At 51.6% G+C, this 16,587-nt stretch overlaps 1 protein-coding gene across 1 annotated transcript; it reads left to right on the plus strand.

Annotated features, from left to right (window-relative positions):
- Nucleotides 1–212: 212 nt before the first annotated feature.
- On the plus strand, nucleotides 213–15,783 carry LOC128266898 (uncharacterized). Its single transcript, XM_053003687.1, has 13 exons — nucleotides 213–244; nucleotides 373–1,657; nucleotides 1,697–3,100; nucleotides 3,177–3,534; nucleotides 3,598–4,299; nucleotides 11,369–11,856; nucleotides 12,029–12,166; nucleotides 12,498–12,809; nucleotides 12,887–13,120; nucleotides 13,196–14,671; nucleotides 14,740–15,024; nucleotides 15,101–15,212; nucleotides 15,686–15,783. The coding sequence occupies exons 1-13, from the start codon at nucleotides 213–215 to the stop codon at nucleotides 15,724–15,726; spliced, it is 6,867 nt and encodes a 2,288-aa protein (XP_052859647.1). The 3' UTR covers nucleotides 15,727–15,783.
- Nucleotides 15,784–16,587: the final 804 nt, after the last annotated feature.

The following is a 16,587-nucleotide window of genomic DNA, read 5'->3' on the forward strand; positions in this document are numbered from 1 at the left end:
GACCGTTCGGGGGGAAATTACTAGCGGGTGCGGTGTGTGTGCGTCGTGCGCGAGAAAGGACGGAACGCGAAACGCGAACGCAAAATCCGTGAATGAAAATCACAAACATTGAGCAATGGATGGACGCAATTAGATGACAAATTTACAAACGGAAACATGTATAAGGTCTAGGGTTTGGCTCGTTACATAGGAAAAGTAGAACAAACCGAAACATGTTTAGCTGTCTGTGGCAACTGTGGGATTGGTAAGGCATGGGTTGGTCATTCGGGGGGTTATAAAAAAATACATTCTATCAGTTCCTGCAACGTTTCGTTGCTGTAGCCTGTAGTCAACGTTCGCACTTACAGTTTTGCACTCTTCTTTACCCCGCAGGATTGATCCGCCCACTTTCACGACGATGGAAAGTAAAAAGCTACAACAGCTGCAGCAAGCCAACTCGCACCTGGCACCGATGCCACAGCTGAAGGCACCGGGCTTCCAGCAACCACCACCCGGAGGCTATGATTATGGGACCGCCGGTGGGGGGACAACATTGGCCGTCGGTCGGTTCGTGGGAGGCCCGGGTGGCTCGGGAAACGTGGCGGCATCTCACCAATATCAGGCGTACGCGGCCAACTTTGCCCAGCATCCCGCACTGCGGTCACCGTATTCCACCGGAAGCCCCAAATCATCGCTGAGCGCGACGAGTGGCGCCATGTACGGTGCGACCGATGGAGGCGAACTGTCCTCGAACAGCGGTGGAGGAGCCGGCGGTCAGTCCCATCTCCTTCACCCGCACTTTCATCCGCAGCAGCAGCAGCAGCAGTACCGCAGCAACAATACCATCGGTGGTAGCAATTATGGATTCGACCAGCAGCAGCAGCAGCAGCACCTGCAGCGGGTCAGTTCCCCCTCGAGTAGCGGCGAACGGGAGCGGTTGTACCAGACGGCTCCCCTGGTGCGCGGTGCTGCCCCCGTCGGCACACCGCACTCGGTGACCAGCAGCAGCGGACCAGGGGGCGGTGCGTCTGCGATGTCAAAGCTGGAGCTCCAGTTCCAACAGTTGCAGCGGGAAAAGATTCAACAGCAGATCAAAACGGCCACCGAAGCGATTGCACATCAGCAGCAAACATTCGCGCTCCGTCAGCAACTGAATCCACCGGTGCCGAACTATCACCTGAAGCAAAATTTGCTGCAAAACCTGTCCCAACAGCATCAGCAACAAATACAGCATCAGCAGCAGCAACAGCAAATCCACCAACAACAACAGCAGCAGCAGCAGCAACAACCGCAGCAGCAACAGTCGCTGCAGAAGCACGTGCAACAGCAGCAGCAGGCGAAACAGTCCGCCCAAAAAGCACAGCACACTTTGAAACAGCAGCAGCACCACCAACAGCAACGTTACCCTGGCAACAGCCAGAACCGCAACGTGCCGCCATCCAGTTTAAACCTCATGAACCATTGCCAGCCGGCCGGCGGGGAAAGTGATAAGCTGATGCGTTCCCACGGTCCCACTTATCACGGCCCGCCCGAAGAGGAATCGCTGTACCAGAAGAGCACCGGTGGCTTTGCGGGTGTCGTTTCACCGCTGGCCGGGGCCAACGGGGAGATAATCATTCAGCAAAACATTCCCGGCCAGGTGGTGAACCAAGCGTGTCAGACCCAGATAAGCTCGATGGTGCTCGGTGGTGCGGGCGCCGCGCAACAGCAGCACCAGCACCAGCAAGGCCAGAGCCAGATGAAACCGTCACCATCCGATACGCTCTCCTCTCCATCGCACGATGCCATCGAGCGGAAGCGTAGTAGTGGCGGTGGGAGCGGCAGTGGCCAGCAGCACACGCTCAAGTCTCCGGTCACGAAGCGCCCAGCCAACGCACCCGTGGCCCTGTCGGGCTGGCTGTACAAGCAGGGTTCGGATGGGCTGAAAGTTTGGCGCCGCCGCTGGTTCGTCCTGTCCGAGTACGTCCTGTACTACTACAAAAGCCCGGAGGAGGAGAAACTGCTCGGCACGGTGCTGTTACCTTCCTACCGGGTGTCGGCCTGCTTTCCCGAGGACAAAATCTACCGCAAGTTTGCGTTCAAGTGCGAGCATGCCAATATGCGCACGTTTGTGTTTGCGGCGGAAAACGGAGAGTCCATGAGCCAGTGGGTGCGCGCCCTAACGCTGGCCACGATGATGATGCAGGGCGTCGTCGTTGGTCCAGGGGTTGGCGGTGAGATGGAAACCGGCGCAAACGCACTATCGAGTGACTCGTCCAGTGGAAACACCGGCGGCGGTGGCGGCGGAGGCCAATCGGGCAGTTCGAGCGAGAACGCCAAGGTGGGCCACGGACAGGCAACCGCTGGAGGTAGTGGCAGTAGTGGCAGCAGTGGTGGTGGTGGCCCAGGAACCAACAGTGACGGTATGTCTCTGCCACAACCCCTGTACGCGAATGCGCCACCGAAACCGAGGCGTGTAAACGATGCAGGCTACTCTTCGCCCAGCCCGGACCATGCAATCATACACGATCGGTACGAGCAAATGATGCAACAACAGCAGCAGCAGCACCAGCAACAGCAACAAAAACCACAACAACAACACTTGCTGGCTTCGGTACAATTTCCACCGGGACATCCGTCGCGTATCGCACCAACGCTTCTCACGGCGAACGCAATTTATGGAGATCCGAAGCGTATTGAGCGTGATCTCTACATCCAGAAGCTTATCGAGCAGCAACAGCAGCAACAACAGCAGCAACAACAATCCCAACTTAATGCCAGTAAACAACAATCCGCACAGCAGGCTGCTCTCGGAATGCATTCGTCCCCTTTGCACGGGCAAATCATGCGTGGCGGTACCAGTGGCCCGGGCACGAATCCATTCCTTTATCCGAACAGCGATCGTCGCACACCGGACACGTACGGACCACCGAACTCTGCCGTCGACCCGAAGCACATGTCGGACTATGAGGACATCTACAACTTGACCATGCTTTCGAAATCACTGCCCGCGAATGGTGCTGCACCGTTGGAGGCTGTTACGGGTGGCGTCTACAAGCGGCCATCGAGTCCTCAGCGTTATACTGCCGGAGTCTTTCAACCGTACGTCACTAACGCGCCCTACAATGGCAACCAGTTTGAGGTAATATTGATTACGAAAAGCCGTGTTGGGTTTTAGTTTTTCACTTGCATTATACTGTTCTCTGTTTCCCCTCCAGGTCCAGAATGTAGCGATGACTCCCGAGCACCAGCAGCAGCAGCAGCAGCATAGTGTGCACATGCGTTCCCGACCGGTACCGCCGAGCATACCGCGACCACATTCGGCCGATTTTCTAGACTACGAAGCGAGACATCCCTTGAACCATGGCACCGGTCGCAATCACGCCAACGACGAGCAACCGAATCCACACCGAACCCCGCGGCCCAAGTCCAGTCTCGACATCAACCGCACGCCCGACCACTACTACTACTCCGAGGCGAGCTATGCGGAAAAGATGCGCCTCCAGAGTGCGTCCTATTTGCAGCGAGCGAACAAAGGGGCGGTTTCCCGAAAGCAACGATCCGACGACATGCAAGGTATCGCCCGCGCCGCGTCTGTCGCGTGTGCAACCGTGCTCACTATCGTTTATGGTTTTGCAGGATTATTTGCAGGAGGTGGAACGATGCCACGCGATGGGTTGTACCGGAGTGCGAGTGGGAAAATTTTTACCGCTCCCCAACAGCAGCCCCAACCTTTGAGTAACAACAACGCTGACGAGTACCACCACCCGGCGGAAGGGTCGCAGAGCATGCCCCGACCGTCGACGAGCGATCGCGGCGGCGGCGGCGGCCGACCTTCGGTGCAGAGTCTCAAGAAACCGGCCAATGCGGTCCAGCAGCAGCAGGAACAGTTTGCGCGCTCGGCCAGTGCTCGGTTGCCACGGAAGGAGGAAGATGCGTCGCTGCGCGATGGCGAGCGAAAGCGAGAGGAATCGATGAAACGGTTGCTGGAGTGGAAACAGCGCATGCTGCAGTCACCGCTGACCAAAAAGATCACCAGCCAGCAGGCGGCTTCGATGGCTTCGGCCGAATCGCTGCTCGGCGACGGCCGACGACACGGCGATCTGTACGGGGTAAAGATTGACGGTAGCGATGGAATGCTGCGAGCGGAGTACTACGGAACTGCACCGGTACCATCCGCATACGATCGGCAGTCGATCGGTGATCTTTCGCGCATTGGCGCTGGTGGTGCCGTCGTAGTCGGGCACCATTCTAGCTCGACCAACGTGACCCAGGGCGGCGCGTACGGCAGTGAGATGAAACTGAACGGTGACTACACCAGCTACTCGTCGGACGATGAAGGTAGGTGTCGCGAAGGCTCCTTTCTACCCTCTCTTCCCCCACACCAAGCAAATCGCTCTGTCCACTCACTTTTCTCACGCGTTAACACTGAGTTTAGTTTAGTCCACTTACTACCTCACTGATTTTCCAGTATTTGCTGTTCGCTGTACCGTTTTGTTGCGTGTCGTTTATGTTTCCTTTCCTTTCTCTTTTAGTGTTAGTGTTATTATCCCGTTGCATCCTTCCTTTCGCGCTTTCGGGGCTGTCCTTTGTCGTCCTTTCCTGCAGGCTTTTTCAACTAGCTAGCTGTGCTTGTTAGACGAAACCGGCTCGTGTTTCTCCAAAAATTATGCATGCCTTTAATCGTTCGATTAATCGAATTGGCCGTTTTCGGTGCTTGCGAGAAACTCTTTGCGTTTGTTTAGTTCCAAATACTTAACGAACTGTTAAGAGTTTACATTTTCCATTTCCATTCTTCTGTTTGTATGCGGTCTTTTGTACTTCTTTATCGAATTTCTTCATTTTACTTAACCTTTGGTACACCATTCTTTTACCGCTCACCTTCCCTTCTTAGTATGTTCTGGATTTGCTTAGTAAACTGTACTTCCAGCAATGTTGTTGTTGTTGTTGTTGTGCTGTGATAGGAATAGCGATCGATCGATTTGGTTGTTTCTATAGCTCTTTTTTTTGTTTGGTTTTAATAAGCAGCATTATGTAAAGTAAGTTGGACAGTGGAACTAGTTTGAAATGCTGACCCGATAGGCGTGTTGTTCTTGTACCTTTCTTACACCCCACCGCGTGGGTTGCTGCACACTGCTGGGTGCGTTTTAGTCGAAGAAAAGTCTGCTGTTGGGCGTTGTGTTTTGTTGTGTGTGTGCTGTGGACGCTGCCCAGGTGTGTTGTATAAATTCAAGCATTGCCTCATCGTTGGATGTACAAAATTGAGCAACTGTGAGACCTTCCTGCCAACGTAAAACCTTCGCGAACGGACGATCGAACGGAAAGAGGTTCAAACAAATGGTGTTCTGTTGCTGTCACACACAAACAAAGGCCCCTTCATCTGTATGAAGAGAGTCCAGTATTAAAAAGCAAATCCTGCATCTCTAGGACCGGTGAAATTGATATGAAAACAAACAAATGGCCAATCAATGGCCCCCCGAGCGTGGATCCCTGTTAGTGTAATTTAGACTACTACTCTCTAATACTACCACTTTCCATTAAACCATATACTACCAAAAAACCTATTACCTCTCTAGTTCTTCTGCACATCCCGTTTGCTTTGCCTTCGCGTGAAGCAGATTGGGTAACCGAAACCGTTATCAATAATATCAATTGTGGTCTTGTAAATCTTTTTAACCTCAGGTTCCGGTGACACACTAGTCTGTGGCTGTGTGGGGCTTTTTTTTGGTCGTAATGTGCAGGTCTCTCTCTTCTCTCAAACGTGACTCAACTCTACTGACTCCTCTCTAGTCCCCTACTACTAGTAGTAGCAGTAGTGTTCGGTGTCGGTTCGTTATCCGGACCCACTAGGCAACTTAACTTTCACCACTCAAATGCGGTCTGCGCCCGGTCCTTGGTGGCAAACGGTTGCAGTAACCAAAAACCGAAAAACCAAACACATGTTGACAACGCTCATCTCATACCCTGCCGTATGTATGTGTTTTCGTGTATTATATTAGATGGAAGAAATTTTGCGCCGGCAGGAAGGTCATCCCCACTCGTTAGTACCGCTTCCCACGGGGTAGCAGACGCACGGCACACTCTAACACAACACCCCGTCCATAAGGCCGCTGACGCGGGCCCAAACAGCACTGATAGGATGCACGCATTAACGCAAACCTACTCCGACATCGGTGGCGGTGATGATGATGGTGATGATGGGAGCATTAAAATGATGTTGAAAAGAATGAGCCTGGAGGGCGGCGGTAAGCACGAGAAGCTGGACGACACGTCCAGCGGCAGGCAGGCACAAGTTGTAATGAGCGAGGACCAACCGGAGGAGGAGCAGGAGCAGAAGGTTCAGGAAGTCGAAGCAAACGAAGAGGAACCGTATGAGGATAGTCTAGTGAACCACGCGAGTGGCAACGTGAGCCCCAATCTGAGCGTGGATGCCAATGTGTATGAAAACAGTTTTATCAAATCCCCAGCCGTGGGACGCAGGGCGGGAAGGGACGAAGATAAGAAGGAGCGGCGGCTACGGAAGGCCTCACCGGTTGATGGCAGTCGCGCGGAACACGACACGACTGTTGTTGATAGCCATGTGAATAGTAGTCGAAAGGATAACACAAGTATTAATCACGGTAACAGTAGTAGTATTAACGGTAATGGTACTGGCAACAGTGAAGACGGCAAACAGGGCACTTCCCAGGCTTACGTGCCGGTGTACCAGCAAATCATGTCGATGAGTTTGAAGGCACTGAGTGGTGGCGAAGTTGGTAGCTCCTCGCTCAGACCACCGCAGCCGGGGAAAGTGAACGAAAAACTTCCGGACACTGGAACCGCCGTCCACGTTAGTGAGTGCGCTGGAAGTGATACTGCGAAGCACCACGGCGATGACGAGGACGAGGACACCGATGGGATTTTTGAGTACACGGATGAAGATCTTGACGAAGCGTTGCTACAAGCTGAACCGGAACAGTCAGCGACAGCGGAAGCATCCGCGTGTTCCGTCACAGAAGAGGAGCTCGACGATGATCTGACTTTGCAGATACTGGAAGGACACTACATGCCGATGACGCCGCGTAAAAGTCTCATCGGTGCCGCCAGCTTTACTACACTTTCGGCCACTCGTGCCCAGGTCAACCAGGACACGAACGCTTTGGAGGGCGGCGGCAAACTAAGACCCTGCGAAAGCCTCACGGCAATGGACATTCTCGACTCGATACAGAAGAGTGGCAACGAGATGCAAATGTGTAATGTTCACGACGAAAGCACCTACATCGAGATGACCAAGGGATCGTTGGGGAAGAGTGTGTTTGCCGAGGATGCACGAGGAACCACGTACGAGATGATCATGGTTCCACCGACCACAACGACGGCCGGCTCGTGGGGGACCATCGCTGGTTCCGCTGCTGGCAGTGGACGGAAGGACGCTGATTTAATAGACCTTGAAGCGCATCGGGCAACACTCGACTCAGAGCCACTGTACATGGAGCTGTCCCAGTTACACAGTAGCACCGCCAAACCGGGCGATGATCTGTTGAGTGGAGGTGACAAGCCGGACGAAACGTTGGGTTCGTTGAAGAAACCACCAAACACCGATGGCCACGGGGACAAAACCACGGGGACCTTGGGACGAACGAAACCGACTTCGAAGGGTGGCTTCTGTGTTGGCGGTGGCGGCGGTATTGGGAAAAAGAAAAAGAAGGATAAGAACTGGCCTGACATATTGATGCAGTCCAGCAAGAGTGACGACAGCGACACGGACTCGGACCGTGCTGGTGATCGGATTGTGGAGGAGAAACGGAAGAAAAAATCGGGTGATGGCGCGGCAAAAGAACCAAAAACGGCGGCCGGTTCACCAGCGGTGCATAGCTCCGGCAAAACAGATGCCCGATCCCGTTTCAGTCTGTCCGACACGTTCCGGCCGGCGTCGTACTATCTGGGGGCCAGCAGCGGAAGCGGAGCCTCGATCGGTGGACCGGGTGGGGGTAAGGATGGTGCCGGGTTTGATACGTTGCTGGACAGTTCCGATAGTGAAATCATGTCACCACCACCGATACCGATCAGCTCGCTTCCGCTCGACGAAACCGACGGTGACGGTGGCATGGTGGCAGGGTTATTTGGTGGGCCGGGCAGAGGCGTAGACCCGGGTCTGAGAAGAATAACCGAGCACGGGATACGGGAGAAGTTTCGCTCGAATGAGGCGATCGATCTGATCAAGAACCATGCGCAAACCGAAAAACGGCAATCGGTGCAAAGTCTCGTGATCGGAAGTGCCGCAGCGGCTGGTGCGCCGTTTATGGGCGGTTTGCAGTACTCGCGCAGGGAGAGCGGAAGTATTTCTTCAAACCGATCCAGCCTCCGGAGCGGCTCGCAAGGCATTTTAAGCGGTGGCGGAAATGGTGGGTTCGTGCTGGCGAAGCAACCGGGCAACGGTTCACCCTCGATCGTTCTGGATCGTTACGACGGGGTGTCGAATGCATCGTCCGAGTACGAGCTTCTCCGAGAGAGTGCCTTGAGGATGGAAGGTAGTGGCGGCGGCAGTAGTGCTGTCGGTGGCGGACGATTCGACAGCTCGTCGGTACGCAGCTCGATCACGCTCTCGGAAACGAGCGGTTCCATCGAGTGGCGGAGTCGGTCGTGCATGGATGTGTCCGTGCGAAACAAGCGGCGTCCGATATCAGGTAGTTCGATCAACTGTCCAATCGAACTGGCCCTTGACAGCGGTTCCGGAGAGTTTTGTACGAGCGGCATAGACAGCAATGTGCTCGAAACGCAATTCAATCGCTACATGAACGCTCCGGACGAGCTAATGGCACTGTCGTCGAACGGTCACGACAATAGCATTTACTATGAAAACGTCGCCATCATGGGACCGCTGCTGCAGCATGCTCGATCGTCGGAATCTGGGCGCAGCGTGGAAAACTCGCCGACCACCACCATTCTGAGTCCGCTGAGAGAGAAGAATCTGTCGCTGCACGATGCGCGCTGTCAGTCCGAGTACCTGAGCACGGTGCCCGAGGGCCACAGCCTGGAGCTGGCCGCGGTAGACACTGCATCGCTCTCGTCTGCCATGGATCTTGACCAGCGGAGTTCGTGTACGGTTCGCTTCGACTACGATCGTTCACAGCAGTCGAACCTAACGATCACTCCGACGGAGGCAACCATGCCGCAGCACAGCCGGAACAACAGTACACTGTCTTCGGAGTGTGCTCCTTATTATTACTCCGATTTGCAGATGGCACGGGCCGAGGAAAATGATCATCAGGCACCGAACCACCCGGTTCATCAACGAGCCGCGAGCAACGATCGCAGTTGCGGTAGCAACGCTAGTTCGCGAGCCACGTCCGCTGCCGCCAATCGATCGATGGGTGCGGGAGATACGCTCAACAACCAGCGGGATCCCGGTGGGCTGCGAAAGCAGACGACGGGCATCTTTCACATTCACAACCCGCTGAACACATTGAAGACGGCCAATCTGCTGCTGGATGCATCTGCCACAGAGAAGCACGCCGATATTGATCGTAAAAACTTGTACGAATCTGATCGGATAGGGCAAAAAGATGTCAATAAAACGATCGCCGCTTCGTTAGCAACCGGTGCCGCTGGTGCGTGTGGATCGACATCGACTTTGGACCGACGGAGCAGCGCTTCGTCGAGTAATCGGCTTTCCACGGGCACGGTGAGCGTAGTAGGCTGCAACGATGGCAGCACCAGCATCCTGCAACAGTTGCTCGTGTCCTCGGGAGCGATTTCCTCCGGCGATCAGCTGTGGGAGGAGGATCACCTGTGGCGTGACAACCTACGACGCGTATCGCACATTCACGCCAAATCGATGGACAACCTTGATCACCTCGGTACGATTCGCTCGTCCACAGCGGCCGGTGTAGCAGCATCGTCGGTGGTTCGGATGGCAAAAAAGATCAATCAGCAGCAGCAGCAGCGTGATGGTTACGCTCCCAGCGAATCCAGTGTCCAGGCTGCAACAGACAACGGAATAACGGCTGCTGAGATGAAGAAACCGATGGTGAAAATAAACCGTCGAGATGTGACGTATGTGAACGAAGGCAGTTCCACCAAAACTGTACCGCTTTGCGGTTCCAGCAGTGCCGGAGGGGAACCCTCGAGCAGTAGTGTAGGGAAGCAGCAAATGCTGCGACCTGCCATCGGTGCAGCGGCTAATGCTACAGGACCACCTCCAGGGCTGCCTTGTCCGGGTGAAAGTGGTGGCCGCGCGCCCAACAACGACGAAATAGATGGAGACGATGTGTACGTGCAGTTGGCCAACGACGGCTCGTCCAGTTCACGGGCGATCATTCGCGATGGACGATGTTTGGCGAGCAGTGGCCGCGAAACGGAGGATGTGTACGAAGTGTTACGCGACGAGATGAACCGTTACGACATCAATCGGGAAACCATCCGTCAGTGGGATCTAATGTCTAGCGGGTTGGTCAACAGTGGTAGTAGCACGGCAAGCAGCATTACCAGACCTCGCGAGGGAATCGGTGGTTGTGGTAGCTCTGCTCCGTCGGTGGACACGAACCCGCCGTACAAGAAAGTTTACCCATCGGACAATCAAACGGATGCTTCCGTATCTGGCTCATTGCATAACGCCAAGCACTCCGACAATGTTGGTGCGTTCACCAAGCTGAGAGATGTTTCATTAAATAATCAGACTCGGATCAATACGTTACCGGTTGCTACTAGCTCCGGTCGCAGCCATACCAATGATGGTGGCAAACTTAGAAACGATGATACTGAGAACGGCAACGCTGGCGAGGACGGAAAGTTGCGCCACGGACGTAATGAATCTTTTGCCACAAGGTAGAACCATGATCTCAGGATATGCGTTCGGGAATTGTACGCCAAAGGTGACAGCGTAACAAGTTGAACAGAGGTAAATAATAGACAGCATTTAGCCCGTAAGCCCACATCCGAGCTTGTCATGATTCGTTGCCATGCCATTGCCGTGCATAGGTGATACCATCCCATAGCTGTGTAAGTAGTGCAAGAAAATCACGTTGAATCAGGGTAGAGTTAGGTGCAAAATGCAATTGGTGCCAAATTGAGTCAGTGTCAATGAAAGAACCTAATCGTTCTGGGCCTTTTTATGAGGAAGATCTGTAGCATAATCATTTCAAGAGTGTGTAAATATAATCTGTAAAACAAACAAAGTAAAACAAAATGTATCTAAGCATTTGTACATGATTCGACCCACGTGTGTTCTGTGTGTAGTATGAAGCACGATCTTTACGTAGAACGAAAACCGTAATGTGTGATATATGCTCCCGCGGATGTTTAACTTTTATCGATCACAAAACTTAATCGATAAGCACAAATCTAATCAATGGTTTTCTTTTCTCTTGTGTTTTTTGTGCCTTGTGCCGTTTTTGGTTTTTTGTTATTTCCATTGTTTCTCTGCTTTAAGCTTCCATCTCGGTGCGCAACGTGTTCAACATTCCGAAGGTACCGCTCACCGTCAAACCGGATCCATCGGATCCGATTTATCAGGGCCACGTCCAGCAGGGTAAGGGAACTCCGGGTGACGGTGGCTACTACGAAGGCCTTTCGACAGCGTTACTGACTGCCGAGTACTTCCCAGACGACAGATATGTTCGGCCGGACATCAGCTTCGAGTCGACGCACGATTTGTACACGCAAGCGCAACTGCAACGGGCCCAAGAGCTGAACCTGCAACAGCACTACCAACTGCAGGACATCGATCGGAGTCTGGCGACGATGCAGGACCAGCAGCTGGATGCGTCACCGCAAACACCGATAGGGATGCACGGGGCTGATAATAAATGGATGAGCAGTAGTACCAACGTTCGAGGTGGTGGAGCTCGTGATGATGGCGGAAGTTACCTGAATGATCCTCATAACGCTGGTGCATCCAACAAACGACCGGAATTGAAGGTAAGCGCTTAGAGTTTCTTGTCTTAGGGGAAGCATTTTATTTTCTAGGAAAAACCGGGAATCATTCGAAATCGTCGAATTGTCGGTTCCATTTTGTTGGGTGTAAAACCATTGTGTTATGATGAAAACGGATGATGATTGCGTTGTACAACGAATGATGAATATTTCACAGCCATTGGATGTTTCCGCCGGCGATCTGTTAAATCGGACGCATGAAGAATTGATACTTCTCTTAATTCAACTGCGACGACAAAACACTCAAACGGCTCGAGCGATAGAGCAATGCTGCACAAACATTCACGAACTACAGGTTAATTGTTTTATCCTACGTTTTTTAATGTGTTTAAGTCCTTTGTGGTTTGGTTTACATCGATCCATTACGTTTACTGTGCTAACATTATCCGAAATAACAATTTTTCTAACATCAAAAGAGATGGGCAATGCACTACATATTCCAATGCACTAGGAAAATGATAATAATACTTGGTGGCAGGCTTGTACGGACTAAAATTTAATATTGTCAGCTTCACTAACATAGGAAAAAAAAGCGGTGACTGGGAAAACATGTTGTTCAACGTTAGCTTCTGATACGTTTGGTCTGGAAGTCAATTGTAATGTCTGTATCATTCCTAACCAACCAGAATCTTGCCCGCACTGCCGAAGGTGATCGAAAGGCAGACAGTTTAGTGAGACTGGAGTCCCTGAAACAGCAGCTGATTGAGCTGGAGAAGCAATATGAGAAGGAAAAACCCTTGATCAATCTGGTCGATAACATGGTTAAGCTCGGAAGCTTATACCGTGGGCCGACGGCCGGTGGTAAAAGCCAGCTCCAGTCACCCGAATCGGCCACCCTGGATCGTCTGGAGTTTAACCAGCGTATGCAGGAACGCCGTTTGTTGCAGGAAGAGCAGCGTCAGTGGGATCGAACCAGCCCGAACCATGCGGAATTGCAGGTAAGCTTCGAAGGTTGCTCTTGAAAGAGACAGCATCGTCCATGAGTGCTAATAATATGTTTTTACCACTGTGTCAGTCAAAGGTTCAGCAGCTGTATCAGATCGATAAATTGATGCAGGAGGAATCGGGAACACTGCAGGCGTTGCAGCGAGATAAGGAAAATCTGGAGAAAGCGCTTGCCACTCTGAAAACAAGGATTTTGTGCCGTGAAGGAGGTGTCCCGGTGGCAATGGACTCTGCTCGACAACAGCAGCACACATTGGAACGAGAGCTTTCGCGCGTTCATCAGCTGCTGGCGGCTAATTCAAAGGTAAGTTGTTGCAATTTTTTATCTCGCCTCGTTGTCGACAGCACAGACTCAATGTTTTTGTTGCTTCTTGTGTAGAAACTGGAGAAAACCGTCTCGACTAACGCTCGCCTCGAACAGGAGCTGCTAGTTCTGCGGCAAAAGCTGCAAGCTACGCGTGAACATCGCTCGATGCACTCTGTGTACGACTCCGCGGCAATTGTCGATGGTAGCGGTCAGTATGTTACCGGTTCGGTGACGGCGGTCCTCGAGTCCGAACTGAAGCGTGCCAAACTGCTCGTCGGCGATATGCAGCGTCAGCGACAAGAGCTAGGCCAAGCCGTTCGTCAACTAACTTCGTACGGCGATCTGAACACACCTGCGTCGGATCGTTCGCAGACCGACGAAAAGCATCACCACGAGCAACAGATGCGTGAGGATCAGTCCTCGAAATCGAAGCACAAACGCAGCTACTCGTCCTCTTGGGTTGAAACCGACCTCGATTATGCCATCAGCAAGGATGGTAGCCACAGTCGGACCATGTCATCGTCGAACTCGAGTGTGCTGACGATCGATGATGAGATGCAAAGCCTGTTCCTACCCAATACGGCCAAACCCGCCGACGGTGGGGACGCATCAATGGATGAACTGTACGGTGGAACCGGTGGGACCTACAGCTATGGGGTGAACGCAGCGGACAAGCAGGAAATAAAAACGGTTCGCATAGTGAAACGTGAATCCGAGCGGCGAATGCGAGACAAAGAGAAGAATGATCGGAACCTGGCGCTCAGTTTGGATCAGGTGCTCGAAGAGGAGGCACAGTTGATGGAAGACTATCAGCGATCCAAATCGTTGCCTCGCGGCTACGAGACGCATGAAATGTACGTACAGAACCATGACCCCCGTGTCACTACGTCCATGGATGGAAGTAGTCTTATGAGCGATTTCTACAGCAGTGTCGTAGCGTCAGCGAACGGTAACAGCTATCCGGTGTCGTTGATCGATCGCCAGGCGGATCTGTACACGGGTCACTTTGAGCCAACGTTGCAGTCGAAATATGGCATCAATGGTGGGGCCGAAGTGGGAGATGAATCACCTTCCTTAGCATCGGCTAGATACCATTATCAGCCACAGCAACCACCGAATCAGCAACAGCATTATGCGACTGCATCGAACGAAATGCCAACAGCGCTAGGCTTGAAGCTTAAAACGGCGGAATCTATTCAAAGCCTAACGAACGCAGATGCCGAACACGGGCCCGTGTTTCAAAGTGAGGCCGCCAAACAGATCATCAACGAGATGGCCACGGGAGGCACTGCGGCGGGCGTAGAGGCTGTCGGTAGTGATTCGGGAAGTAGCAGCGGCGAGGCGAAGAGAGGAAGCAGTACCACCACCACCACCGCACAGATACAGCAGGAACAGCAGCTGCAGGCATTGCAAAGGCAGCGTGCCGAAAGTCAGAACCGCCAACGGCGGGCAGTACCGAAGGACAAGCGTCGCCATCACACCGCTCCCCATCACGTGAACGCGAAATCGATAGAACTGATGCACAGCGAAAACGATATGAACAAAAATGTACGTCTATCCGGACGCGTGTGGCGTAATCTTCGTCAAGGAAATTTCATTTCATCTCCCTTTTGCAGAATGTCAATTGGCGTGCTAGAGATGACGTCGATCTCGAGGTGACCATACGTCCACGCTCGAATGCCCCAGATGTAGTGCGCTCGGCACTGGGACCAAGGGAGAAGATATCCGAGCACACGATCGATAAGCTACTGGCAGCGCCGAGCAAAATTCTCATCCCGGAACGCTACGTTCCCGAGCAGACGCCCGAGTTGTCACCGGAGGAGAAGAAACGACGCCAGGAGAAGGTGGAAGCGATCAAAAAGATGCTGTCCGACACACCGATCGGTGGAGCTGGAGCGAACGTAAGTCCCCGAATGTTTGCTGGATTTTTTCTTATTGTGGTGATGTTTATTTTCTCTCCATATTTGTGCGATCTAGGAATCTGGCCCAAACACAGAACAGAATGCGGAAAAGAAACAGCGCGAACATCTCATCCAATTGAATCAGATCCTTGCGCAACAGGTTATGCAGATGAGTAAAATAGTTGCAGGTGAGCTCTGGCGGCTGGCGTTTTCTTTTGGTTGATTGTACCGGGGAATTCCGTGTGACCATGTTTGCCTTTGGTTCTCAGCGAACTCCCTGGCTACTACTAAATACTAGAATAGTCTCTGTCATTGATATTAATGTAGTTGTACTCAGTGTGTAGTAAGCAAAAGATAACTTAATATTGCACAAATTCAATTTCACATTTGTGTTGCTACCTTACTATTATGACCTATTATCAAGATTTAAAGTTGAAACATTTTAATTTTTAACATATAAACCTATCAAAAACTAAATGTTTTATTGAAAAGTACAAAGTCGCAGCGTAAATCGATCATTAGCATTTTAACGTAAGCTTGCATTCTTATAATTTGTTTTAGCTGTTCTAGTTCCTATGTTGTTCGTGCATCCTTCACTATGCATTATGTTTTTGTTATGTTATGTTTTTGAGTTCTTTTTTGTTTTTTTTATTTATTTTAGGCAACCCCAGTCATCATTCAGCAACTAATGCACAAAAGTAGATAGAGCTGCTTGTTCTTGCATTGCCTTTGTTGTGTTACGCAAACGTGTGCGCACTGATCTGTTTCGTTCTGAACGTAATGCACTGGATCCTTCCGAATGCACCGTGATCCATGATATATAGTTTGTGTGCAAACGCTTTCACCGACATCACCATTCGTCGTTACAATGAATACTATTAGGCATCAAGTACTTCGTCCCATATGATTCTCTCATGTCTATGCCACTGAAGAAACACTTTTAATCCATTTCCTGCCAACACACACAAATCCGTTTCCGTTCTACAATAATCTAAAACACATTCATGAAGAGGATCAAAAGCTGGCCAACTTTACTTCCACCGACGAGCGTGCAGGTTTGTATCGTTTCTTTGGATAAACTGAAATAAAACCATGTTGGGGACCTCTATTAACAGACAATGGGTATGAAAATCGATAAAAACCTTTAACAGGTTGTATGTTTTCTGCCATTTGACGAAAAGTAAATGTTCATCAAATTGGCAAGAGATTCAATTAAATTGGAAGGGTGTTGTGTGTAACGTGTGCCCGCGATGCGAGTTACTAAAATCATTCATAAATCATACAATGACACGTACACGATCATCTCATGCAGAGCTTTTGGGACTAATAGAGGATTAGTCCCAGACACGGCACAATCATAGAGCGGTGTCATAACTTTCCTAAAATGATATTGCATGTCGTTCATTACGGTTCTCTTTGTTACGAAATTGGCTAATTTGTTCCAAGCATGCAAACGCGTCATTCGCAGTCAACTTTTCACAATTGCTTCCCATCTGAAGTCCCGTTTCCATTATTCTTTTCGTTTTTGTTTGGTGATAAAAATGTTCAGAAAATTCGTCAGCG

This window comes from Anopheles cruzii, chromosome 2, assembly GCF_943734635.1.
Source record: "Anopheles cruzii chromosome 2, idAnoCruzAS_RS32_06, whole genome shotgun sequence".
Classification (NCBI taxonomy): Eukaryota; Metazoa; Arthropoda; class Insecta; order Diptera; family Culicidae; genus Anopheles; species Anopheles cruzii.

Coding starts and splice junctions, on each gene's coding strand:
- LOC128266898 (XM_053003687.1), top strand. CDS start 213: ATGTTTAGCTGTCTGTGGCAACTGTGGGATTG. Junction 12,167..12,497: donor CAAACATTCACGAACTACAG/GTTAATTGTTTT, acceptor CTAACCAACCAG/AATCTTGCCCGCACTGCCGA. Junction 12,810..12,886: donor CGAACCATGCGGAATTGCAG/GTAAGCTTCGAA, acceptor CCACTGTGTCAG/TCAAAGGTTCAGCAGCTGTA.